At 38.8% G+C, this 27,142-nt stretch overlaps 1 protein-coding gene across 1 annotated transcript in view; it reads left to right on the top strand.

Annotated features, from left to right (window-relative positions):
• The window catches only part of LOC100338257 (WD repeat-containing protein 64), a 144,964-nt gene extending 126,513 nt beyond the window's left edge, over window positions 1–18,451 (top strand). Inside the window, exons 24-28 of the mRNA XM_002717339.6 lie at window positions 4,653–4,838; window positions 8,127–8,232; window positions 11,651–11,731; window positions 12,514–12,627; window positions 18,049–18,451. Of these exons, the coding sequence (XP_002717385.4) occupies window positions 4,653–4,838; window positions 8,127–8,232; window positions 11,651–11,731; window positions 12,514–12,627; window positions 18,049–18,132 (571 nt within the window). The 3' untranslated portion in view covers window positions 18,133–18,451. The remainder of the gene's footprint in view (window positions 1–4,652; window positions 4,839–8,126; window positions 8,233–11,650; window positions 11,732–12,513; window positions 12,628–18,048) is intronic.
• Window positions 18,452–27,142: the final 8,691 nt, after the last annotated feature.

Below are 27,142 nucleotides of genomic sequence, written 5' to 3'. Positions count from 1 at the left end.
TCTACTTTTTACTTATTGAACATTACGGTTAGTGGTGTATTACACCTATAATTATAAACTGAAGTTATTGTAAAAATCAAAGGAGAAAAGAAAGGAAGGAAGAAGGGTAGATGGAGGGAAGGAAGGAGGGAGGGAAAGAAATATGGTTATTATCTTCTTAGAATTGTATCTATGAAATACATGAAATCTGTTCTCTTTATATTTATAAAATTATTTAAAAAGATATAACAAATGTATTTCCAATAAGAATTTTTTGTAGAGTTCTATCAAAGATTCAAGCAAGACAGGTGAGAGAGATATCCAAACCTAGAGAAGATCATAAAAAGAGGCTCAAGATTGAAAATCATAAAAAAATTATAAACAAATGCTGAGAAAAATGAGTGAGCTAATTAGTCCATTGAACAAAAGTCTACATGTTTTTAATTACCCAGATAATGCTAAGTACATACACTACAAATACCAAGACATAGACATATATATGAGAAAAAAAGGACATTTCTGGAGACAAATTACTATCTTTTAAAATGCCTTAAAATCATGGTAATCAATTATTCTTTTAGAAAAATGAAGTTAAGCGAGACTAAGAGATGCAGAGAGGCTTCAAAGTATATTAGAGAATTTAAACAAATAAGAATGAATATGAAGGAATATTTTATGTTTCGTAAAAGCCCTTGAACTAAAATTAAATAGACCTTAACTAACTATGTGGGCTTCAGGCCAAAGAGGCAGGGTCAAGCCTATGCCATTTGTGGTAGGCATTGTTAGGAACTGGAAACTTTCCTATCAAAGAAATAGCCACTAAGGCTGGCGCCGTGGCTCAATAGGCTAATCCTCCACTTTGCAGCGCCGGCACACTGGGTTCTAGTCCCGGTCGGGGCGCTGGATTCTGTCCCGGTTGCCCCTCTTCCAGGCCAGCTCTCTGCTATGGCCCGGGAGTGCAGTGGAGGATGGCCCAAGTCCTTGGGCCCTGCACCCGCATGGGAGACCAGGAAAAGCACCTGGCTCCTGGCTTCCAATCAGCACGATGTGCCGGCCGCAGTGGCCATTGGAGGGTGAACCAATGGCAGAGGAAGACCTTTCTCTCTCTCTCTCTCTCACCGTCCACTCTGCCTGTCAAAAAAAAAAAAAAAAGAAAAAAAGAAAGAAAGAAAGAAAGAAAGAGCGAGCCACTAAAGCATTTTAAACAGAGGAGTAACAGGAGCTGAATTATATATTTAAAAGATACTGTATAGGGATAGATTGTAGGGCAGTAAAACTGAGTACAAGATCAGTTATATGTCTACAGTGAATATAGTAACTTGGATTAGGGAAATGCCAACAGTGATGGAAGTATATGATGTAGAACTGAGTACTGTCTCAGATGTAACATGAATTCATAAATCTTAATTGAAAGGGGTGGAAAGTGAAAGAAAAATGGAAGTATGTCATTGTAAAAATTAAAAGAAAAGTAAGAAAAAGAGGAGGGTGAGTGAGAGGGAGGAAGGGAGGGAGGGTAGGGTGGAAAATACCATCATGCTCTTAAAACCATTTATATGAAATATATTAAATTTGTTTCCTTTATATAAGCAAAAGAAAAAAAGACCCTTGACCTTACACTTAAGTGAATGTTGTTGTTACTAATCAAGATAGGAGGCCGGCACCGCGGCTCACTAGGCTAATCCTCCACCTTGCAGTGCCAGCACACCGGGTTCTAGTCCCAGTCGGAGCGCCAGATTCTGTCCCGGTTGCCCCTCTTCCAGGCCAGCTCTCTGCTGTGGCCAGGGAGTGCAGTGGAGGATGGCCCAGGTGCTTGGGCCCTGCACCCCATGGGAGACCAGGAGAAGCACCTGGCTCCTGCCATTGGATTAGCGCAGTGCGCCAGCCCCAGCGCGCTGGCCGCGGCGGCCATTGGAGGGTGAACCAACGGTAAAAGGAAGACCTTTCTCTCTGTCTCTTTCTCTCACTGTCCACTCTGCCTGTAAAAAATTAAAAAAAACTAATCAAGATAGGAGTCATTCAAAGACAAAATACTTACGATTATGGAAAGATGGAAGAGAAGGTTTAGAAATGTTTGGTTCAAGGTGGATCTGTAGGGAAAAGGTACTATTCTGGATGAAAAGAAATGATGTGTTGCTTTATTTGCAGAAGAGATTAAAAGTATGCATTTTCATTATTATGGCTTTTTTTTTTTTTTTAATTTTTGATAGGCAGAGTGGACAGAGAGAGACAGAGAGAGAAAGGTCTTCCTTTGCCGTTGGTTCACCCTCCAATGGCCACCGCTGCAGCCGGCGCACCGCGCTGATCCGATGGCAGGAGCCAGGATCCAGGTGCTTTTTCCTGGTCTCCCATGGGGTGCAGGGCCCAAGCACCTGGGCCATCCTCCACTGCACTCCCTGGCCATAGCAGAGAGCTGGCCTGGAAGAGGGGCTACCGGGACAGAATCCGGTGCCCCGACCGGGACTAGAACCCGGTGTGCCGGCGCCGCAAGGTGGAGGATTAGCCTATTGAGCCACGGCGCCGGCTTTATTATGGCTGTTTTTAACAACTGTCCCTTGGCCTGTGCTTCAGCTTATTTTCAGGTACCTGTCAGCAGAACTGTTAATTGGAGTTTGCAACAAACACGCCCGTGTGTGTACACGCGTGCACACACACACATACACACATACACATACTAGTTGTAAGCGTTCCCTGTTTGTCTTATTCTGTTCAGGCTGCTTTAACAAGATGCTTTAGACTGGGGAATTTATAAACAACAGAAATGTGTTGCTCACAGTGCTGGAGGCTGGGATGACCAAAACCAAGGCCACAGCAGACTCAGTGTCTGGCAAGGAATCTCTCAGCTTCTTCAGGGGCTCCATTTATCTGTGTCCTCCTATGATGGAAGGGGCAAATAGAACTCCCAAGCCTCTTATAAAGTGGCACTAATCATATTCATGAGGCTGGGGACTTCACAACCTAAATATCTGTCAAAGCTCCACCGCAACCCCATATGCGAGACATGAAGTTTCAGCCTAAGAAATTCGAGGGCATATAAGCATTCAGCTCATAGCACTGCTCAAATCAGTTATCCTTGGCTTGGAGAAATTACTTTTATAATCCTTCAAGTGGAAGTCTCCTTAAATACTCAGTTCAAAGAGCCTAACTATCAATTGTTATCTCAGAATGCAACTCTCTTCATTGTCTTGCTGATACTGGCCACCACATTCTAAAGAGCTAGTCAATTTTAATTCAAAATATTATTGGTCAAAAATATTGTGATTTTAATAGGAAATTTACATAATTGATGCTAAACTCTGGGACACAGCACCATCAGTCTGAAGACCAAATTTTAGGGAGGCAAAGACAGGTTCAGGGTAGCCAAGGATCCATTTCCAAGGGACAGGAAATCAGGCTGAGGGGAAGGATTCATTTGTTGGGAGTGTTCCACATGGAGATGAAACAAGGAGACCAAAAGTTATTTCAGTTCTGGTTCAAAGCAGAATAAATTTAGATTTGTTCTGAGGTTAGTCTCTTACTGTTCTGTTTGTGTTAAAGTGCTTGTCTTTTTAACAAAGTGTGACATTTTTTTAATGCAGCAGAATTAAATCATGAAAGAAATATAAGACATTCATTAAGTCCTCAGGGTACTGTCAAGCATGAGGTGTCCTAATTGGATACCTCTGCTTCTGCTTCATCCTCAGCATCTTCTTTGAGGTGCTACTTGAGCTTTGTGGAGTCCTCTCATAGCTCCTTTATTTTTTTTTTAAGTTTTATTTATTTATTTGAAAGTCAGAGTTACACAGAGAGAGGGGAGGCAGAGAGAGAGAGAGAGAGAGAGAGATCTTCCATCCAATGGTTCACTCCCCAGTTGGCCGCAACAGCCTGAGAGTGGGGCAGCTGGATCTCGAACCAGCGCCCATATGGGATGCTGGCGCTTCAGGCCAGGGCGTTAACCTGCTGCGCCACAGCTCCAGCCCCTCTCATGGCTCCTTTAGCTTGTCTTCCTTGTTCTGAATCACTACTGCAGGGCACATGATGATTGTTTTCATCATTTACTGCTCTAAGGTTGAAATCAAGAAAGAAAAGGAAGATCTTCCAAATAGGATGTTCTTTCCCTAAGACAGTTTCTGTTCCATAAGATATAGATACATGTGCTATTTACAGGAACCTCCTAGAGAACTGATGAATAATAATGCATATAGAGTCACTATTTTGCCATCTTTCTGCAGGACATTAGTATGGTGTTTCCCTAAGAGTAGGAATTGTGAATGAAAGTCAAGAGGAATTTTATATTTAATAAAAGCATCACTAGTTCTACAAATTCTGTTGATACTGATTTGAAATGTAGACAGCAGAGATAGAGTCCACTCTTAAGGCTTAAAAAAAATAATAGACTGTCAGCCAGTGTGAGTTCTGATTATCTTAAATAAAGTGTTATTTTCGGAAAAAAATCTGTTCCTTGTCTTCCAGCTCTGATAAATGGGTGTCATAAATGCAGATTCAAACTGACATTTCACTAAAAGATTGTGGATTGGAGTTCTGATCAAAATGTCTACATTATGATTAGCCCCACGGCATTTACTAGGAAGAGTCTTAGACTCAGGTGCAAAATCCTTGATGATCTAATGAACATAATAACTGCCACAGAAGTCCCCATTTACTTTCTCCTTCCTCTCCTCTTTACCTTTTCTCAGGCTTTGGCATGCCCTCAGTGGTCATTACTGTGGCTACTTTGGACAGCGAAGGAACTTTGAATTATCACAGACAAGTGATTTCATTTTGCCTTGTGATGTTAGTGAATATCCCATAGAAATGAAAGAAGAAAGCAATTTAACAGAAAAGGAAAGATACGAATATCCTCTGGTATTTGACCGAACAAGGTAAGATCATTAGCTTTTCTTTAGATGACCAGAAAAGAATTAAATTGTGACATTGTTCTGGACACAGAAAATTTAAAGGTTATAGGTCTAGAAATTTTCAGTAACATTTCAATCCAGTGGAAAGAAAAAAAGTGTAAATAAAAAGCTGTGAGTTGGGGCCGGCACCGCGGCTCACTAGGCTAATCCTCCACCTTGCAGCGCCAGCACACTGGGTTCTAGTCCCGGTCGGGGCGCCAGATTCTGTCCCGGTTGCCCCTCTTCCAGGCCAGCTCTCTGCTGTGGCCAGGGAGTGCAGTGGAGGATGGCCCAAGTGCTTGAGCCCTGCACCCCATGGGAGACCAGGAGAAGCACCTGGCTCTTGCCTTCAGATCAGCGCGGTGCACCGGCCGCAGTGCACCGGCCGCGGCGGCCATTGGAGGGTGAACCAACGGCAAAGGAAGACCTTTCTCTGTCTCTCTCTCTCACTGTCCACTCTGCCTGTGAAAAAAAAAAAAAAAAGCTGTGAGTTGGTAGAGTAGTACTTTTGGAAACATTTAATTCTTCAAATAATAACAAAAGGCTAAATAAGACTTTACCAAAGAAGATCAGAGAGGCAACTGCCTGAGCCAAAGTGCTAAATAATGAGATTATGATGCAGTATTTTGGGGCACATGGGGAAAATATAAAAGGAAATAAAGCTAGAAAAATCTATAGGGTCACATCACAATGGGCTTTATAGTGGACCAAGTAAAAATTTTTAAACTTTATAGAATTCCCTGTAAGAGGATACACAAGAGGAAAAGCAGGTCTGGAGGAAGTAATGAGCTTGACTTGAGGCAGGGTTAAGTCTGAGATATTATAGTCCAACTCAAGTGAAGGTGGATAATCCAGTCCTTGTCACTGGGGCCAAGTCTGAGTAAGGAGGACAAAGTTTAAGGAAAAAGAAAAAACAAAGCTTAATTGACCAGCATATGAAAATGATACCAGACTTTGAGGGGGTACTCAATAAATACTGTCCTGGTTGGTGAGTATGCTCCGGGGTTTTTAAGTGATGCAAAAGTGAGGTTGCACTGCTGAGTCAGGTGCTGAAGCTAGGTGTGGGTCTGATAACAGGGTAACTCAGACTCAGCAAGGTTCCTTAAGAAACTTGGTTGATGGTTTGACTTCATCATGAGGAGGGAATAGCAGATGTTCTGCATAACTAAATAGCTAAAAAATGTTATTTGGCTGAGATCTGATAGAGGCAAAGAATTCAGTTAAGAGATTGTAGTGTTTTATTAATCAGCATGAGATTCACTCAGCCTACTGCCCATGCTTACCCATACCCCCTCAAACTCTAGTTACAATAAATTCAAACATCTGGTCATGCTGAAGAGGGCTGGCCGGATTAATTTGCACCTTCAGCTGACTTTCTAAAGACCAGTTTCTGAAATTCACATGCAAGCATTATCTATCTGTTTGAACAGACTTTCTAGTTAGTTACAAGCTCAGTAGTCATTAGATATGAAAAGGAAAAGAAAAATGCATTTGGTTAGGTTACAAAGGGTCTTAATGAGCACCAAGATAGATCTGTCTGGAGTGCCTCAAGATAAAGACTGTGGACTCACCAACACACCAGTGCTTTCACTGTGGATAAGTCATTCAGGTATAGATTGAGAAAAACAGAAAATTAAGGAACAATTTAGGAAATAGCTTCTGAAGAGCAAGCCAAGGAAGAGATAGCAGTGAAATCACTGAAATGGAATAGCTAAGAAATTGAAAGGAAAACCACAAATCAAGTGATGTACAGGGAGTCAAGGGAGGAAGGAGCTGTGAGTAAGGTGATCAACAATGTGTAATGGGACCAGCTTTTTGGCATAGAAGGTGAAGCTGCCACCTGCGACACAGCATCCCACATGGGCACCAGTTTGTCACAGCTGTTCCACTTCCAATCCAGCTCCATGCTAATAGTCTGGAAAAAACAGCAGAAGATGGTCCAAGTGCTTATGCCACTGCAACCCACATGGGAGACCCAGAAGAAGCTCCTGGCTCCTGGCTTCAGCCATGGCTGTTGTGGCTATCTGGAAGTGAACAAGTGTATGGAAGACCTCCCTCTCTCTCTCTCTCTCTTTCTGAGCCCTTTCAAATAAATAGATCTTTGAAAAAAAAAAAAAAACAAAACAAAAGAAAGAATGTAGAATGTAGCATCCATAGAATGTAGCAGTGAGGTCACAAAGGACAAGAGAAAAGTAAGCACTAGTTTTGCATTTTTGTTAGCTGAGAAGTCATCGATGGCCCTAGTGGTGTGATGGGTAAATATCATGTCACAAGGCTGAGAAATAAATGGTAGATATGAGGTAAAGATAGTATAGACTATTTTTTAAAGAATGCAAATAGCCCTAGAGTTGAGAATTTGTTTATAGGGGAGACTCGAGCATCCTTAAAAGCCTGGGGTGAAAGGATGCTTCTTCAACACAGAATAGAATGTTAGTCAGAAGTTGTTTTGTGCTTTTGTACATTTCAGTCCTGGTGTTGGCTGTGGTGGGATCTTTGTCATAATGGAAAAGATTGGTACTCATCTTAGCTTTCAATACCAACAAAGCTCAAGCTTGGATGATGGATGTCTTACATGTCCAGTGCTCAGGAGATCAGACCTGCCTAGACTGGTGACAGAACTGGGGGAGTCACAGAGGTTGAATCCCAAATGGGAAAAACCCAGAGGGAGTTGTCAAACATAAAGTCCTTTAGGACAATCATTAAACCACAGTTGTGGAGACACAATGACATTATCTAATGCAAAGGATGGTAGAACTATAAATAGGCATTGAAGCTCAGAATTAGAAACTACACTGAATTGAGATCAAAATAGGAGTGCTTTGAGAACACGCAAGAAGGGTTCCAAGTGACGGTGAAAACTATTGGAGTGCTCAAGGCTTGCCTTTGCTGCCCAGAAATGATATAGTTTTAACTATAGGGAAAACTTTTCTGAAACTCATGAAAATCAACCTTCGAATTCATATAAAAGGTTTCCCCATTCCAACTATACAGATTTTCTCTTCCAGTGACTATCAATGAATTTAACTGTGTGTAATGTCCAGGTAAATCAGGAATCACTGTGGTTACCCTAAAGGAAAATCTAGGAATTCAAGTGGAGTAAGGATTAGGTCAGACATAGTACCATTGGGATGAGTGCTATGGGAGCCAGGGATTTGAGGAACCACAGGGAGAGGACACATTTGTTTAGCTGACAAAGAATACACATTTGTTTAGCTAACAAAGAATAAAAAGTGGGTATGTACTTAACATTTTTTCCTTGTATCTTATATGCAGATGGAGGAAAATAAGCTCAATGTCTTTACTATTCAAATGTACACCTCCCAAGCCCTTTGAAGTGGAACATGATTTTAAGTTTTTCAAGTCTCTTTCTTCTCCCAAGGTAGCTTTAAAAAGAAATTTGCTTCTGCTTTTCCATTCCTGAATTCAAATATGTCTAGTAAATGTAATATATTTGTTTTCTAGTTCTGCTGCTACAAATTATCATAAATTTTATTGCTGAAGAAATATAAATTACTTATGTTACAATTCTGTAAGAATCTGACATAGGTCTCAATGGTCTATAACTGAGGTGTCACTAGAACTGTGTTCCTTTCTGGAGGCTGAGGGGCAGAGTCCCCTATTTCTTAGTTTGTGGCCCCTTCCTGAATTTCCAAAGCTAGAAATATTATGTCTCTCAGACCTTGTAGTCACATGTCCTTCTGACTTAGCAGGGAAGATTCTTTGCTTTTAAGGATTTGTGTGATTAGATTGGGTCCACATGAAAATCTAGGATAATCTCCCCACCTCGAGATTCTTAACATTGATCCCACATTTGAAGAATCTTTAACCAAGTAGAGCAACATATTCACAGATGGGGGCAGTTAGTAGAGAGTAGGGCATGGACATCTTGGTGACCATTATCTACCATTCACAGACACAATTTTTTTTCATGCACAATTTGGAGAGCAAACATACTCATGTTCTTTCTATTCCTACTTTTAATACTTTTAGAGAATGAATATAGCATGAGTCTTTAGGATAAAGTCAGGTATTAATTAATGAAAACTGATTTCTTCAAGATCTCCTACAAAATAAACCAAACATACTTTCTGAAGTTATCCAGAGCAGGCATTTGGTGCAGTGGTTAGAATGCTGCTTGGAATGCCCCCATTCCATATTAGGAGTACCTGGGTTCAGGCTCTGCGCTGATTGTAGCTTCCTGTTATTGTGCAACCTGGGAAGCAACAAAAGTTGGCTCAAGTAATTAGATTCCTGCCAGCCATGTGGGAGACTCAGATTGGATTCCTAGCTTTTAGCTCTGACCTGGGCCAACATCAAGTGCTGCAGGCTTTTGGGGACTGAACCAAAAGACATAAGATCTCTCTTCCCTCCTCTCTGTCTGCTTTTCAAATAAAATGGGAATAAATAAAATTTGAAGCAATAATAAAAAAAACCAACCTCCACTAATAAAAGACCATTACCCTACTTTCTATATTGTTGTTTCCCTGAGAGTTCCCCTCAGTCTTCTATCTTACAGTCTGGATCATCTGGGACATCCTTATGACATTCATAACCTCCCTCCATCTGTCCACCCTACCTTTGTAACACATATATCTAAGAAAAGGTTAGTATGCATACGATGTAAATAATCCCTGAAAGTAAGTGAGAAAAAAAGACATCATGCTTAAAAATGGTTAAAAACTTGACTAGATACTTCACAAAAGAAAAAAAAAATCATCAACAAACACATAAAAAGATGTTCAAGCTCATTAGTGGCGTATATAAAAATATCATAGGATACTACCAGACATAGGATCTACCAGACTAACAAATGTCAAAAAGTCAGGGAGTAACCAGGGTCACTGTGCATGTGGCACAGTTAAAACACTAATCTGCTGGTGGCCACAATACAAATTGCAGAACCACTTTGGAAAACAATGTGGCATTATCTAGTAAAGTTAGATATTGGCCTATCTTGCTGTATATACAACCTGGGAAATACCTTGAACATGTGCTTAGGAGACAGGTATAAGGAAGCTCAGAGCAAGTCTGTTGTAAAAGCAAAATTGAAAGCAGCCAAATGTGCATCACTGCATGTTGGGTAAGTAAATTATAGAATTATGTTAAGTTAGTACACTATAAAACAGAGAAAATAAATTAACTAGAGTAACAGTTACATGCATGAATGTCTGAAACATACAGCTAAAATGAGAAAAGTTTTGCCTGAGTATATCTATAAATAATTTAATTTGTGTAAAAGCCCATTGTAGGCAAAACAGAACAAAACATTGCTTTGGAAAAGCCATATAAAATAAAAACATATAAATCAAAGCAAGATATTGAAAAGCACAAAATCAGGATAGTCATTAGTAACCAAGGGAAGATGAACACTGGTGAGATCAGATAACTGCACACTTTCAAGTTGAAGTATTGTTTCAATTTGTAAAACAGGGCAGTGGGTCCATGACTTTTCATTATGTCATTATTATTTTATAGTATCTACTTCATATTTTATAATTATTTAATACATTCAAATGAAATAATTTTTCAAGAACCTTACCTTTCTGTCCAAAGGGAACTCAGTTAGCTTATCTTCCCTGAAGACAAGGTGACAAGCAAGGAAAGCCTGGGATGTGGAGTCTGAAAGACTTAAGTTTAGTTTTAGATAATCTGAAAATCCTTCAAAGAGTTATTGTGAGGATAAATAAGAAAATTCTCGGGGACAGTGCTGTAGGGTGGTGGGTAAAGCCACTGCCTGCAGTGCCAGCCCATCCCATATGGGTGACAGTTCAAGTCCTGGCTGCTCCACTTCTGATCCAGCTCACTGCTATGGCCTGAGAAAGCAGTAGAAGATGGCCCAAGTGCTTGGAATCCTGCACCCACATGCTAGGCTCCTGGCTTCAGATAGGCCCAGCTCTGCCATTGTGGCCATTTGGGGAGTGAATCAGCAAATGGAAAACCTCTCTCACTCTCTCTGTAACTCTGACTTTCAGATAAATAAATAAATCTTTTAAAAAACCTCAAATATAACAGGTACATTTGAAATTATCACTAAATGTTAATTCCACTTTTCTCAAAAGCCCCAATCTCCTATGCTCACAATATGTTCACTTGGCATGTCCTACATTGAATTATAATTATTTGTATACTTACCTTACTTCCCAACCCAGCTACAAAATCATAAGCTCATCATTGGCAAAGACACATGCATAGTATGTAATAGATACTCAAGTTTTTAAAATAGGATTGAGATAGTACAACCTAGAAATAAAGACTGGAATTCACTTTTAGTACTCCGTTTAAAGATAAGGAATAATTTTTTAAGTAAGCTAAACATTAAGAAAAAAGCTAGGAAAAATCTTTAGAAAGGTTTATAGAGAGCTTGAATCAATTGAATGCACCAAGTAAAAAATATTTATTCAAGTTTTGCCTTCTTCTTAGCTAAAGTGTTTGTTAAAATAACAAAGGTTCAATGCTAAATTCCATAGAAATGCCTTTCACTTAGGAGTCCCTGATTTTCACCTGCAATCATTTTTCTTATTCTTTTTCATTCTCAATTATGTAATACTAATCTATCTACTTCTTTCCTGTTAACTTCTTTTTGATATCTTGTTGCTCATAATAATAATATAATGACAATAAAATTTATACTTGCATAGCACCTTACTCTATGTATGATCTCTTTTGAGTCTCATAACTATTCAACAAGAAGGGCTTGCCCAAGATCCTGGAACTAGTGATGGTTAGGATTTGAACCCAAGTATTTTTCAACTAATTGAATGTACCCTGATTTCATTAAGCATTCATTTGTTTTACAGACTCAAAAATATGCCTTGGAAAGTTCCTTGAGTGAAAACATTAAGGCAGGGATTGTATTCGGTTCTCTGCCTATATATAGGGTGAGTTGAAGGTTTCTAAGACTACAGCAGAATCTGACATCTCATTCCTGACCTCAGGTTACTAAGCATGACTAAAGAAAATCACATAACAAAGCCAGCCCTCAGCTTCCATAAATCTATTATGTCCAATCCAAAAGAAGGTTTGGATTCTGTGTGTCAAAGGTCTAGATCACTTGTCTTGGCCATTCCACACAGTAGCTACTTTGAATTTTACCCTGCTGGATCTTCATCACTTAGAAGATAAAATCCAAATGCTTGATTGCCATACAAACCTTCCATGATCTGGTTTCTGACAGAACTGTGTGCCCTCATTTCCCACAACATCAGGCCCATGCTCTCCCTATATTATAGCCAGATTAATTACTTGCCATGTCCAAACTTCCCTGGTTTCACCCTTACCTCTGTGATTGTGCCTGGGCTGCCTCTTTGCCTAGGGTTCATCTATTCACTTTCTCTATCTAAATCCCTACTTATTCTTCAAATTTCCACCACAGGTAGCTTCTGCAAAAGAACTGAGTATATAACCTAAAAAACAATAAATCAAAGGCCAAAAATTTGAAGTTAACCTTAAATGCTACTTATCTTTACCCAGATCATGTTCATTATTGTATCAAACTTAAGGTAATAGATGATAAGGGTGAATTATCAAGAATTAACAGTTGGCAACAGGGAGGAGTAGTGTATTCTGAAGCAGCTGTATTTCCCCCTCTCCGTCCCTCACTCCTGCATTCACATTGCATTAGTAATAAATAACTTTGTGCGTGTCTATTTATGGCTTCTAGGTTCCAAGTCCCCCTAGTCTAAGATTCCTTCCACTCATTGGTTCAGATGCACGAAGTGAATCTTTAGATGGCATTTCTGGAAAAAAGAAAGGAGGTCATGCTCAACATGAAAAAGTAAGTCAGCCCTAATTCCAAGGTTATTTCTAATTCCACAATGTATCTCATTTCTGTTTGGTTTTCAATTCTTTCTCTGTTCTCAGAAATATTCTGGGGCTACAATTATTTCAGTTCATAATGTTCTTATAACTATTTCCGATGTATATGTTTTTAGCCCATTGAGATGGAAATCATGAATTTGCTACATGGAAAAAGAAACATTAAACAGGATCCGTGAGCCTTAACTAATGAAGTCTTCCTAGAGCTTTATGATAAAATTCACTGAATTGTTTTTAGAAGCTAGGTAATTTGGCACAACATAGCCAATGGAAGTGTAATTATCCTTGCCTCTTTTATTTATTTTTAAAATTAGGATAAAGAGAGCAGATTTCATGTATTCCGTAGGTAGAATTCCAAGAAGACAACCACAATTCCCTCCTCCTATCTCTCCCTCGCCCAATCCCCCAGGCTATATCACATCTCATGCTTTCATGAGTTTTTGCAAACACATAATTCTAATCCATTGTATATTCACAAGTTTAATTCTCCACTAACAATAATTGTCAACAAGTAAAACGTAGGAAGACCACAAGTTCCAGAGGAATATAAAAAAGAGCTAAAAACAATAATCATATCATAAGATGTCCATTTCATCACTATACATTTTTTGTATTCTATATTAACTGCCACATACAGATAAAATATATGATATTTGTCTTTTTGAAACTGTCTTTCTTCTTGAAGTATAATGGTTTCCTGTTGCATACATTTTGTTGAAAAAAAGATTTCATTCTTTTTTTATGGTTGAACAGGACTCCACTGTGTATACATACCACATTTTCTTTATCTCGTCATAAGTTGATGGACATCTGGATTGATTCCATATCTTAGCTAGAGCTGCAAGAAACATGGGTACACGTTCATGGGCTGATTTCTTTTAGTTTGGGCAAATCCACAGAATAGAGATGGCTAGGTCATATGGTAGACTTATTTTCAGATTTATGAGCAATCTCCATACTGTCTTCCATAATGGTTATACTAGTTTACATTCCTACCAGCAATGGATTAGGGGCTCAGATTACCTTTTCCATACATCCTCACCAGCATTTATTGGTTTTTGATGTTGGGATGATAGCCATTCTAACTAGGGTGAGGTAAAACCTCATTATGGTTTTTATTTACATTTCACTGATGGTTAATGATTGTGAGCATTAGTCATTTGAATTTTATCCTTTGAAAAATGTGTGTTCAAGTCCTTTGCCCACTTCTTAACTGGATTGTTTGCTTTGATGTTGTTAAGTTTCTTGAATTCTGGCCGGCGCCGTGGCTCACTAGGCTAATCCTCTGCCTTGAGGCGCCGGCACACTGGGTTCTAGTCTCGGTCAGGGTGCTGGATTCTGTCCCGGTTGCCCCTCTTCCAGGCCAGCTCTCTGCTGTGGCCCGGGAGTGCAGTGGAGGATGGCCCAAGTGCTTGGGCACTGCACCCCATGGGAGACCAGGATAAGTACCTGGCTCCTTGCTTCGGATCAGCGCGGTGCGCCGGCCGCAGTGCGCCGGCCGCGGCAGCCATTGGAGGGTGAACCAACGGCAAAGGAAGACCTTTCTCTGTCTCTCTCTCTCACTGTCCACTCTGCCTGTCAAAAAAAAAAGTTTCTTGAATTCTTTATAGATCCTAGATATTAATACTTTATCAGTTGCATAGTTTGCAAATAATTTCTCCCATTCTGCCAGTTGCCTCTTCACTTTGTGGATCATTTCCTTTATAGTGCAGAAGCTTAACTTAATGTAATCATCTGTCTAATTTTGCTTTTGTTGCCTGTGCCCCTGGGATCTTTTCTAAGAACTCTTTGCCTATGCCAATGTCTTGCAGAGTTTCCCTGATGTAATCCCCTAATAATTTGGTGGTATTCGGTGGTAGATTTAGATCCTTGATCTATTTAGAGTTGATTTTTATAGAAGGTCCAAGTTAGGGGAGTTGTTTCATGTGGAGATCCAGTTTTCCCAGCACCATTTGTTGAAGAGACTGTCCTTGCTCCAGGGATTGATTTTAGCTTGTTTGTGAAAGATAAGTTGGTTGTAGATGTGTGGATTAATTTTTGGGGTTTCTGTTCTGTTCCATTGGTCTACATGTCCTTTTTTGTGCCAGTACCGGTCTGTTTTTATTATAATTGTCTTATAGTATGTCTTGAAATCTGGTATTGTGATGCCTCTGACTTTGTTTTTGTTGCATAGGATTACTTTAGTTATTTGAGATTTCTTGTGTTTCCATATGAATTTTGGCATTGTTTTTTCCAGATCTGAGAAGAATGTCAGATGATTGGGACTGAATCTGTAAATTATTTTGGGTAATATGGACATTTTGAAGATATTAATTCTTCCAATTCTGAACATGGAAGATTTTCCCATTTTTTAGTGTCTTCTATCTCTTTAATGCCTTGAAATTTTCCTTGTAGAGATTTTTCACATCCTTAGTTAAATTTATTCCAAAGTATTTAAAGTTTTGGCAGCTATTGTAAATGCAGCTGTTATCACTGATCTTACAAGTTCTTTCTCAGCCACAGCATTGTTAGTGTTTACAAAGGCTATGGATTTTTGTGTGTTGGTTTTATATCCTGCAACTTTACCAAACTTTCTTGAGTTCAAATAGTGTCTTTGTGGAGTCTTTTGGTTCCTTAATACATAGGATCATGTCATCTAAAAACAGGGATAATTTGACTTCCTCCTTTCCAATTTATATCCCTTTGATTTCTTTTTCTTTCCTTCTTTCTCTTTCTTTCCCCTTCCTCCCTCCCTCCCTCCCTTCCTCCCTCCCTTCCTTCCTCCCTTCCTTCCTTCCCTCCTTCCTTCCCTCCCCTCCCCTCCCATCCCCTTCCCCTCCCCTCCCCTCCCCTCCCCTTCCCTCCTTCCTTCCTTCCTCCCTTCCTTCCTTCCTTCCTTCCTAATGGCTCTGGCTAAAACTTCCAGAACTATATTGAATAGCAATGGTGAAAGTAGGCATTCTTGTCTGGTTGTGGATCTTAGCGGAAATGCTTCAAACTTTCCCCAATTCAGTAGGATGCTGCCTGATGGTCTGTCATATATTACCTTGATTATGTTGAGGAATGTTCTTTCCACACCCAATTTTCTTAAAGTTTTCTTTTTTATCATGAAAGGATGTTATATTTTATCAAATGCCTTCTCTGCTTCTATTGAGATAATCATATGGTTTTTATTCTTTAATTTGTTACTGTGATTTTTCACTTTTATTTGTGTATGTTGAACTTTTCCTGCATCCCAGGGATAAATCCCATTTGGTTCAGGTGAATGATCTTTCTAATGTATTGTTAGATTATATTAGCTAGTATTTTGTTGAAGATTTTTACATATATGTTCATCAGGGATATTGGTGTACAGTTCTCTTTATTGTGTCTTTTTCTGGTTTACAAATTAAGATGATGCTGGCCTCATAGAAGCTTGGGAGGAGTCTCTCCCCTTCAATTGTTTTGAATAGCTTGAGAAGAACTATAGTTAGTTATTTTCTAATGGTTTGGTAGAATTCAGCAGTGAAGCTATCCAATCCTGGGAGGGTCTTTATTACTGATTCAATCTATATCTTGCTATTGGTCTATTTTGGTATGCTATATCTTCATGACTTAATTTTGGTAGATTGTAGGTATCCAGAAATCTATCCATTTTTTCTAGATTTTCTAACTTGTTGGCATATAGCTGTTTGTTGTAATGATTCTTATTTCTGTGATTTCATCGCTATTTATTATTACTTTGGGTCTCTTTCTTGGTTAGCTGAGCCAATGGGTATCAATTTTGTTTATTTTTTCAAAAAAACTGATCTTTGTTGCACCAATCTTTTGTACCATTTTTGGTTTCAATTTTGTTTATTTCTTCCCTAATGTTAATTATTTCTTTCCTCCTACTAATTTTGGGTTTGGTTTGTTCTTGTTTTTGCAGGTCCTTGAGATATATTGTTGGATCACTTTTTTGATGCCTTTCCAATTTTGTGATGTAGGCACTAATTGCTATAAACTTTCCTCCTAACACTGCTTTTGCTGTATCTCAAATGCTTTGATATATTGTTTTGTTTTCTTCATTAATTTCTAACAATTTTTTGATTTCCCACTTGATTTCCATTATGACCCATTGTTCATTCAGTAGGATGTTCAGTCTCCACATGTTTGCATGTTTTCTAGAGTTTCTTAAGTTGCTAATATCCACAATTCCATTGTGGTCCAAAAAGACACATGGTATGATATCAGGGTTTTTTTTTTAATTTGTTGTGACTTGCTTTATGGGCTAGTGAATGGTCTATCTAAAAAAAATTCCATGCATTGATGAAAAGAATGTGTATTCTGCACATGTGAGAATTTAAGGTTTTGTAGATGTCAATTAGGTCAATTTGGTCCATAACATAGATTATTTCTGTTGTTTCTTTGTTGATTTTTTTGTCTGGTAGATCTGACCACTAATGAAAGTGGGGAGTTGAAGCCACCCATTATTATTTTATTGGAGTCTATTTCTCCCTTTATATCCATTAACATTTGTTTTACATAGCTAGGCACCCTGGCATTGGGTACATATACATTTACACATCTTCCTGTTGAATTGATCTCTTAATAATTATATAATGTCCTTCTTTGTCTTTTTAAACAATTTTGTATTAAAGTCTATTTTGTCTTATATTAGGATGGCTACTCCTGTTTTCATTTCTCATGTGTGTGATCATCATTTTATTTATTTTTTTTTGTGAGTGAATGAACTCCATAACTAATATACATAATTATTATTCACATCTTACTTTGTTTTTTTTTTTTCAGGCAGAGTGGACAGTGAGAGAGAGAGAGAGACAGAGAGAAAGGTCTTCCTTTGCCGTTGGTTCACCCTCCAATGGCCACTGCGGCCGGTGTGCTGCGGCCGGCGCACCGCGCTGATCTGATGGCAGGAGCCAGGTACTTATCCTGGTCTCCCATGGGGTGCAGGGCCTAAGGACTTGGGCCATCCTCCGCTGCACTCCCGGCCACAGCAGAGAGCTGGCCTGGAAGGGGGGCAACCGGGACAGAATCTGGCGCCCCGACCGGGACTAGAACCTGGTGTGCCAGTGCCTCAAGGCAGAGGATTAACCTAGTGAGCCGTGGCGCCGGCCATGTCTTACTTTGTTTTAAAGCAACCTTTTTCTGAATGTGTACCTGAGACCCATGATGAATAACTGTGCAGTTAATTGGTTCTAAATCTTCTGCTTTTCTACTACAGCCTTTGGGATTCTCAACTCCTACTTTTAACACACATTTACCATTGAAGGCACAAAGAACTACAAAGGAAATAACTATGCTTTTGAGGTTTTTTCCTGAAAGTATTAAAATCACTATGTATTAGTAGTGAAACTTGTCTCTATAAAATTGTGTTTGTCACAGAATGTCAGTTACTATCTAATATCCCTTTATTTCACAGGCACCACGGAGGAGAAGTCTGAAAACAAATTTAGTTCCACAAATAAATCTGGCTTCATCCTTCTTTCCAGCAGTGCCTAAGTAAGGAGGAACTCTGAAATAGCTGCTGCACATAAAATAGCAACTTCTGGAAAGTAATAAGCAAGTAGCAAGCAGCCAGTTTGCTAACTTCTCTATACATTAAAATCAACATAATCAGTAGGCAGTTTTTATTGTTTGCTGTAAAACAAATCAATAGTATAAGTAAATCTAAAGTAATGTTACCAGTGATTAGCTTTTTACCTCCCCTCATTGCTTATCCTAATCCATAACCAAAATTATTGTCAGAAAATATGAGACAAATCACCTATGTGTCATGATATGTGGTATATGAAAAAAATTATTAAAAAGAAAAATGTGCTTAAGAAGCCTCTAGGTATTTGTCGCCTTCATTTAGGGGAAAGTTGTATGGGAGAAAATACTCAAAGTTTCTTAAAGTAAAAAAAGTTTATATTTAATCCAGAAATGACACCAGAAAAGTAGAATTTGAATGGTTATCTTGGCTTTCTGGGCCTTTTTATAGATTAATTTTGGAATTTTGACCAAATCATTGCACAAATGGGTACTCATGTAAGCAATAAAATATAAAAATTTGATAAGTAATAAATGAGATTTTAAATAAATCAAAGGCATGAAGAAAGCACCAGCATTGAAGCCTAAAGATTGACTGACCTGAACCTCATCAGCAAATGATCCTTACTTCTAAGTATAATTTTTAATCATACACATACAGAGTGCTTCAGAAGGTTCATGGATGGATTAAATTAAAAGATAAGCTTGTAGGTTTGTTTTGAGAGGGAGAGACAAAGCTCTCATCTGCTGGTTTACTCCTCACAAGCCTACAACAGCCATGGCTGGGCCAGGTTGTAGTTAAGATCCAGGAACTCAATCGAGGTGGGTGGCAAGGACCCATCTACCTGAGCCATCACAGCTGCCTCCCACGGTAGGTTCAGGAAGTTAAAATTAGGTATGGAGCTGAGACTTAAATCCAGGTACTCTAATATGAGACATAGGCATCTTAATCTGTGTCTCAGCCTCTAGATCAGCTGGTTTATTTTGGTGCAACACATTTGAAATACATGCAAATTGTTCTTTAATATGTATTTTCCTTGAGTTTTTATATCTCCCGGTAACATGAAGAAAAAATGTGTCTTTTCCTTCTTGTATCAGACAATAGAGTCAATAACTTAACCATCTTCTAAGAGGCATGACTTATTGAAAAATATAGAATGTTTTATTATATTGTATTTAGTTTGAAGTTGGAAACTTCACAAAAAGGTTGGTTAGTGATTTCTGTTTCAGGTAACAGTAGGCTAGGTAATTTGAACCATCACTCCCACTGACCACAATTAACATCATAAAACATCTCTTTGAAGGCATCTGAGAAAATAAGGTAAGTATGTGCATGGTGGATTCTGTGGTAGGACTCAGGATGGGAAAGGTCAAGCCAACTGTTAAAGCCAATTTTATCCTGCAAGTATGTGTTGGGTCCAGAGGGGAAAGTGAAGAAGCTAAGAAGCTGAAGCAGTAATTGGGAATAACGCATCTTTGAGAGATGAATCATTCTCACTTCAGGTTGTGGAATCAAAGGACCATGTCCTAAAAACATGGATGACACAAAAGTTGACAGGTCTTCACTGGGGACTGTTTAAGAAGGTATAACAATGAGGAGATGACTGAAACTGTTAAAATTTTCTGAGGCTCTTGAATTTTCTGGAAGAAGGTGAAAGTAACAATAATCACTCAACTCTGAGAACTGTTAATCTAAAATAATCTGATTATATGATTTGATAATCAGTCTTAAGTATATTAAAAGTGTCATGATTATTTATAATGAACTATTAAGCCATAGAAAGACATGAAGGAAAATTCAATGTACTTTACCAAGTGAAACACACCATGATCCCATTTACATGACATTCTGCGACATTCAAAACTATGGAGTCAGTGAACAAAAATCAGAGGTTTCCAGGGATAGGGAGGGAGAAAAAGATGAACTGGTGAAACACAGAGGATTTTGGTAGGGATGTGGGAGGCAGTAAAACTACTCTGCATGATACAACAATGGTGAATAAATGTCACACATGTTCAAATACTAAAAGTGAACTCTAATGTAAACTATAGACTTTGAACTCTTTCTTAATTTTGTTGATTATAACAAATCTACCTCTCATGGGGGATACAGATATTAGAGCAGGTTATGCACTAAAACTGCTCTAATGTCTATCTTTTAGAATAACCAAAAACACACAACTGCCCTATAGTATGTCCTGAAATCTGGTATTGTGATGCCTCCAGCTTTATTCTGGTTGTACAAGATTGCTTTAACTATTCGAGGTCTCCTGTGCCTCCATATGAATTTCAGCATCATTTTTTCCAGATCTGAGAAGAAGGTCTTCGGTATTTTGATTGTTATCACACTGAATCTATAAATTGCTTTTGGGAGAATGATGATATTGATTCTTCCAATCCATGGGCATGGAAGATTTTTCCATTTCTTTGTATCCTCTTCTATTTCTTCAAGATTTTTTAATTCTCATCATAGAGATCTTTGGTGTCCTTGGTTAAGTTTATTCTTAGGTATGATTGTTTTTGTAGCTACTGTGAATGGGAGTGATCTTCAAAGTTCTTTCTCAGCTGAGAAATTGCCTGTGTATACAAAGGCTGTAGATTTTTGTGCATTGATTTTATATCCTGCTACTTTGCCAAACTCTTCTATGAGTTCAAATAGTCTCTTAGTAGAGTTCTTTGGATCCCCTAAATAAAGAATCATATCATCTGCAAAGAGGGACAGTTTGACTTCTTCCTTCCCAATTTGTATTCCTTTTATTTCTTTTTCTTGCCTAATGGCTCATGCTAAAATTTCCAGTATTATATTGAATAGCAATGGTGAGAGTGTGCATCCCTGTCTGGTACCAGGTCTCAGTGGAAATCCTTCCAACCTTTCCCCCATTCAATAGGATGCTGGCTGTGGGTTTTTCATAAATTGCTTTGATTGTATTGAGCAATGTTCCTTCCATACCCAGTTTGATTAGAGTTTTCATCATGAAAGGGTGTTGTATTTTATCAAATGCTTTCTCTGCATCTATTGAGATAATCATATGGTTTTTCTTTTGTAGTTTGTTAATGTGTTGTATCACATTGATTGTTTTGCGAACATTGAACCATCCCTGCATACCAGGGATAAATCCCACTTGGTCTGGGTGGATGATCTTTCTGATGTGTTGTTGCATTCTATTGGCCAGAATTTTATTCAGGATTTTTGCATCTATGTTCATCAGGGAAATTGGTCTGTAATTCTCTTTCTCTGCTGCATCTTTTTCATGTTTAGGAATTAAGGTGATGCTGGCTTCATAGAAAGAATTTGGGAGGATTACTTCTTTTTCAATTGTTTTGAATAGTTTGAGAAGAATTGGAGTTAGTTCTTCTTTAAATGTCTGGTAGAATTCAGCAGTGGATCCATCTGGAGCGGGGGTTTTCTTTATTGGTAGGGCCTTTATTACTGATTCAATTTCTGTCTTGGTTTTGGGTCTGTTTAAGTTTTCTATGTCTTCATGGCTCAATTTTGGTAGGTTGCATGTGTCCAGGAATCTATCCATTTCTGATAGATTTCCCAGTTTGTTAATATACAACTCTTTGTAGTAATTTCTGATGACACTTTTTATTTCTGCGGTGTCTGTTGTTACATTGCCTTTTTCATCTCTGATTTTTTTGATTTGGGTCTTTTCTTTTTTTAGTTAGTTGGGCTAATGGTGTATCAATTTTGTTTATTTTTTCAAAAACTGATGTCTTCCTTTGGCTAATCTTTTGTAATTTTTTAATTCAATTATGTTGATTTCTTCTCTAATTTTAATTATTTCTCTTCTCGTACTAGTTTTGGGTCTGGTTTTCTGCAGTTTTTCTAGATCCTTGAGATGCATTGATAGCTCATTTGTTTTGTGCCTTTCCAATTTCTTGATGGAGGCACTTATTGCTACAAACTTTCCTCCTTACACTGCTTTTGCTGTATCCCATAAGTTTTGATATGTTGTGTTTTTATCCTCATTTACTTCCAGAAAGTTTTTTTATTTCCTTTGATTTCTTCTATGACCCAGTGTTCATTCAGGAGCATGTTGTTCAATCTCCATATGTTTGCATATGCTCTAGATATTCCTGAGTTGTTAATTTCCAGATTCATTCGATGGTGGTCTGAGAAGATGCATGATATGATTTTGATTCTTTTGAATTTGCTGAGCCTTGCTTTTTGGCCTACTATGTGGTCAATCCTAGAGAAGGTTCCATGCATTGCTGCGAAGAATGTGCATTCTTTAAGGGTAGGATGAAAAGTTCTGTAGATATCTGTTAGATCCATTTGGGCTATACTGTTGATTAAATCTGGTGTTTCCTTGTTGATCGTCTGTCTGGTTGATCTAGCTATTGCTGAAAGTGGAGTACTGAAGTCCTCCAGTGCTATTGTATCAGAGTCTAAGTCTCCCTTTAAGTTCCTTAACATATCTTTTAAATAATCTGTATCCTGTAATTAGGTGCATATACACTTATAATAGTTACATCTTCCTGTTTAATTGATCCCTTAATCATTATATAGTGCTCCTCTTTGTCTCTCTTAGCAGTTTTTGTGTTAAAGTTTATTTTTTCTGATATTAAGATGGCTACATCAGCTCTTTTTTGGTTTCTGTTGGCATGGAATATTTTTTTCCAACCTTTCATTTTCAGTCTGCATGCACCTTTGTTGGAAAGATGTGTTTCTTGTAAGCAGCAAATAGACAGGTTTTGTTCCTTAATCCATTCAGCCAGTCCATGTCTTTTAACTGGAGAGTTGAGGCCATTTATATTCAATGTGACTATTGATAAGTAGTGACTTTGCCCTGCCATTTTTCCAAAGATATTTCTAATATATGCTTTGAACTTCCTGTGATCTTTTACTGGGAGATTTTCTTCCTTTACCTTCTTTTGTATTGATGGCCGTGTTTCTGTGTGTAACACATCTTTAAGCATCTTTTGCAGGGCTGGATGAGTGGCGACAAATTCTTTCAATTTCTTTTTGCTATGAAAGGTCTTTATTTCACCTTCATTCACAAATGACAGCTTTGTAGAATATAATATTCTGGGATGCCAGTTTTTTTCTCTTAGTACTTGGGCTATATCTTGCCATTCCTTCCGAGTCTGTAGGGTTTCTGATGAGAAGTCTGCTGTGAGTCTAATTGGAGATCCTTTGAGAGTAATCTGACATTTCTCTCTTGCACATTTTAGAATCTTTTATTTATGTTTCACTGTGGTGAGTTTGATTATAATGTGTTGAGGTGAGGATCTCTTTTGGTCATGTTTATTACAGGTTCTATGAGCTTCCTGTACTTGGATGTCTCTGTCCTTCTCCAAACATGGGAAGTTCTCTGCAAGTATCTCACTAAAAAGGTCTTCTAATCCTTTCTCACTCTCCATGCCTTCAGGAACTCCTAGAACCTGAATGTTGGTTTTTTTAGATTCCCAACAATATTTTTTAGATTTCTAATTTCCTCTTCTTTAGTTTGACTGTATACTTTCCTGTGCTCTGTCTTCTGTTATTCTCTCTTCTATCTTACTGATTCTGTTTTTAAGGTTCTCAAATGTGTTTTTCATTTGTTCTATTGAATTCTTCTTTTCATTTTGATTTCTCTTCAATATCTCAATTTCATGTTCTACTAAATTCCTCTTTTCATTTTGATTCCTCACTAAGATTTTCTGTCCTGTCCTGTGTGGATTTCTGTAGTTCATGCATCTGTTTTTGATAACTTCTAAATGTTCTTATCATAAATTTTTTGAGCTCCATATCTTGCATTTCTTCTATCTCATCATCTTCATAATCTTGTATTGGAGTGTCATGTCATTTGGGAGTGTCATGGTGTCTTCCTTGTCCTTGTTTCCTTGTTTTTGTTTTTTGTGTGTGTGTGTGTGTTTGTTGTTTGCATTGTGGATATTCTTTGGTTTCTTCTTCTTTTTTTTTTTCACTGTGGTGGCATTTCTCATTATACTATGACTCTAGATTAAGTGGACTGTCTGCTTTCAGTGAATCTCTAGAGGCTTGTGGTGGGTGTGGCCAGAGAGCTCTATTCAGTTCTTCAGGGTTAAGGATGTGCCAAAGGTGACACACCCAGGTTTTGCATGGTAAATCTTCTTTCCCTCTCCTCTTTTTTTTTTTCAGAAGGGAAGTAATTCCACTCAGCTGAGCTCTTCTCCTTGATGGCAATCAGTGCCTGAGTGCTAGCCCCAGTGGGTAATATATTCATCCTCTTGGTCCCAAGGACCACACAAAGGATCTGTGCAGACCTCAGTATAAGCTCAGATTCCCCTGTGTTGGGGTCTCAAGCCCGAGACTGGCCCCTAACCAGCAGGGGCCATTGCAGACACTCCCCAACAAGGCAAATGGGAGAGGTAAGGTCGATGGATCAAGCACACCACAACAAGCACCCCGTGAGTTCTGTTGAAGTAGGAACCACTTTATTGAGGAATCATACAGGCTTATAAAGCTTATGAAGGACATGCGCAGTAGGGGAGCCAATCAGAGAAAAGGTCATGCAGGCATGGGTGGACCATGCACAGGGGCACCTTAAGTAAAGTATAGGGATCATGCACTGTCCACGTGTCCAGAACTAAAGCGGACCTAACCCTGCCGGTGGTCTGATCTTACGTAGCTTAACTGCAGCAGCCACAGACACGCCCCTCGAACATCTGCCAGGTGCCATATTGTAATGGAGGTTGTTTTTGTTTGTTTGTTTGTTTGTTTTGACAGGCAGAGTGGACAGTGAGAGAGAGAGAGAGAGAGACAGAGAGAAAGGTCTTCCTTTGCCGTTGGTTCACCCTCCAATGGCCGCTGCGGCCGGCGCACTGCGCTGATCCGATGGCAGGAGCCAGGTACTTATCCTGGTCTCCCATGGGGTGCAGGGCCCAAGCACTTGGGCCATCCTCCACTGCACTCCCTGGACACAGCAGAGAGCTGGCCTGGAAGAGGGGCAACCGGGACAGAATCCAGCACCCCGACCGGGACTAGAACCTGGTGTGCCGGCACCGCAAGGCAGAGGATTAGCCTAGTGAGCCACGGCGCCGGCCGTAATGGAGGTTTTAAGCAATGCCCAACACCCCTGCAATGTCTCTCACTGGGTAGCCAAGGCTACCGAGTTTGTGGTGTCTCACACGGAGATTACTCATGTCTCAGCCACACCATGTGTTCTCCCACACATCCTCCATTTTTTTTTTTTTTTTCACAGTCCCGGTTCATAAGTTCCACACATTCACTAGGTCTTAGTCTCCTGTTATTACTCCCAATCAGAGTCAAGTTTTTCTGCTTGGCTGAGGGCGGGTGCAGCCCGGAGCTCGCGCAGCTGTTATGTATGTCCAAAATGGCGCCTGCTCTATTGTCTTGCGCACCTTTGTAAGGTGTGTGGAGAGAGAGAATCGTGTCCGTACTGTCCCTTTTGTTTTTTTCTCTCCTCTAGTTAGGTTGGTATACTTTCCCCCGCTGGGATTCAAGCCTCGTTCCCTCTAGGCTCTTCCTGCTGCTTTTCTGTTAGTGTCTCGGGCTACTGTGGTTTCACCTCACCTCTCTTTCTAGCACTGGTGCAGAGGACCAGCTGGGTTCCTGAGCCATGGGTGCCCATGTCCTCCATGTAGATCCACCATATCCCTCTAATTCCAGAAGAGTTCCCTCTGCAGTTTTTTCCCTAACTCTTCCCTGAGACTTCACTATCTCTACTTTTATTAAACTATCTTTTCCTGAACTATCAGTGAGCTCCCTTCCTATTCTGCCATCTTGGAGCCCCCGGATCTTTGTGTTTTATATTTAAATAATTAGCTACGAGAAAATGGTTCAGGTTGCTAATTACAAGTTCTACTCTAAAAATAACATATTGTAGGTGTTATTCTAGTCTTATTTTGAATATATGAGGCCAAATTAATTACAATAATCACCATTTTTTTTTGTTTCCCTCTATTTTGCTACAGATAAACTGGTCTCCAAGAATTTTGATCAAATGAATGTAAAAGATAAATCGTTATGACCTTTATGACACTTTCTAAATTTTATCATCCCTTGTTACCTTGTTGCATTTTAACATCAATATATTTTAAGATTCCTGACTTCAATCAATACCTGAGTATGAATCAAATAAAAATAGAAAAAATATTAAAACAAAAACTGAGATCGTTACATACTAATCTGACTTCCACTAACTGACATACATGTACAAACTACATATGTTCAAAAATTTCAAAATGGCTTTATTTTACTGAAGTGAAATATTTTTGATTTTTTATTTAAAAAAACCAGGAAATTGAAGCCAGATACATTTCTACTTCAATAACAGAACCACCCAACATACCATTGCAACTCCTGGATACCCACTAACAACCAACTAGGAAATACTATACTGCAAGATCTAGCCCCCATATAAATATTCAATTTTATCTCCTCATATAAGCTAAATTATAGGTAAACAAGACTACACACCAGTCCCTAAACTTTCTATTATTTTTCTTTTCTCAGGTTCCTAGACACAAAATATTTCCAATTTTTACCAGTACCAAACTTTGAGGATTTGATAATTTCAAATGTTCCACACAAATCTTTCCCTCTGCTTGAACTCACCAGAAATGCAAGCTTCAATTTCTTTGGCTTGCATATAGCACTGTGTTATTTTTGCTGAATCTTCCTGGTAGTGTTTGACACATTTTATGCTGAATTATAGTTATTGCAGGTATGCCCTTCCAGATTTACAAGGTTTGGTAGAGTGTTACATCAGGGACAGAGATTTGGAAATCATAAGCTTTAGTGTTAGGCACATCAGTGGCTATCAATGAGGCCAACCAGAGACACTGTATATGATGAAAAGAGCGGAGACATACCCCAAGGAATACTTAGAGAGAAAGCTTGGAAGAATAAAAGAGGCAGAAGTAGAAAGAAAATTGTAATATTATAGAAGCAGAGAGCTTCAAGAACTACTTTCAAAGAAAAAATTATCAATAGTGTGAAACTTGGCAATGAAATCAAGTAAAATGACAGGGAACTTTGTTTTAGCTCATGATGT

The sequence above is a fragment of the Oryctolagus cuniculus genome, chromosome 13 (assembly GCF_051225735.1).
Source record: "Oryctolagus cuniculus isolate XC-2025 breed Fujian yellow rabbit chromosome 13, ASM5122573v1, whole genome shotgun sequence".
In the NCBI taxonomy this organism is placed as follows: Eukaryota; Metazoa; Chordata; class Mammalia; order Lagomorpha; family Leporidae; genus Oryctolagus; species Oryctolagus cuniculus.
Note: the sequence above shows the minus strand (reverse complement) of the source record. Positions and strands in the feature narration are given on the sequence as shown.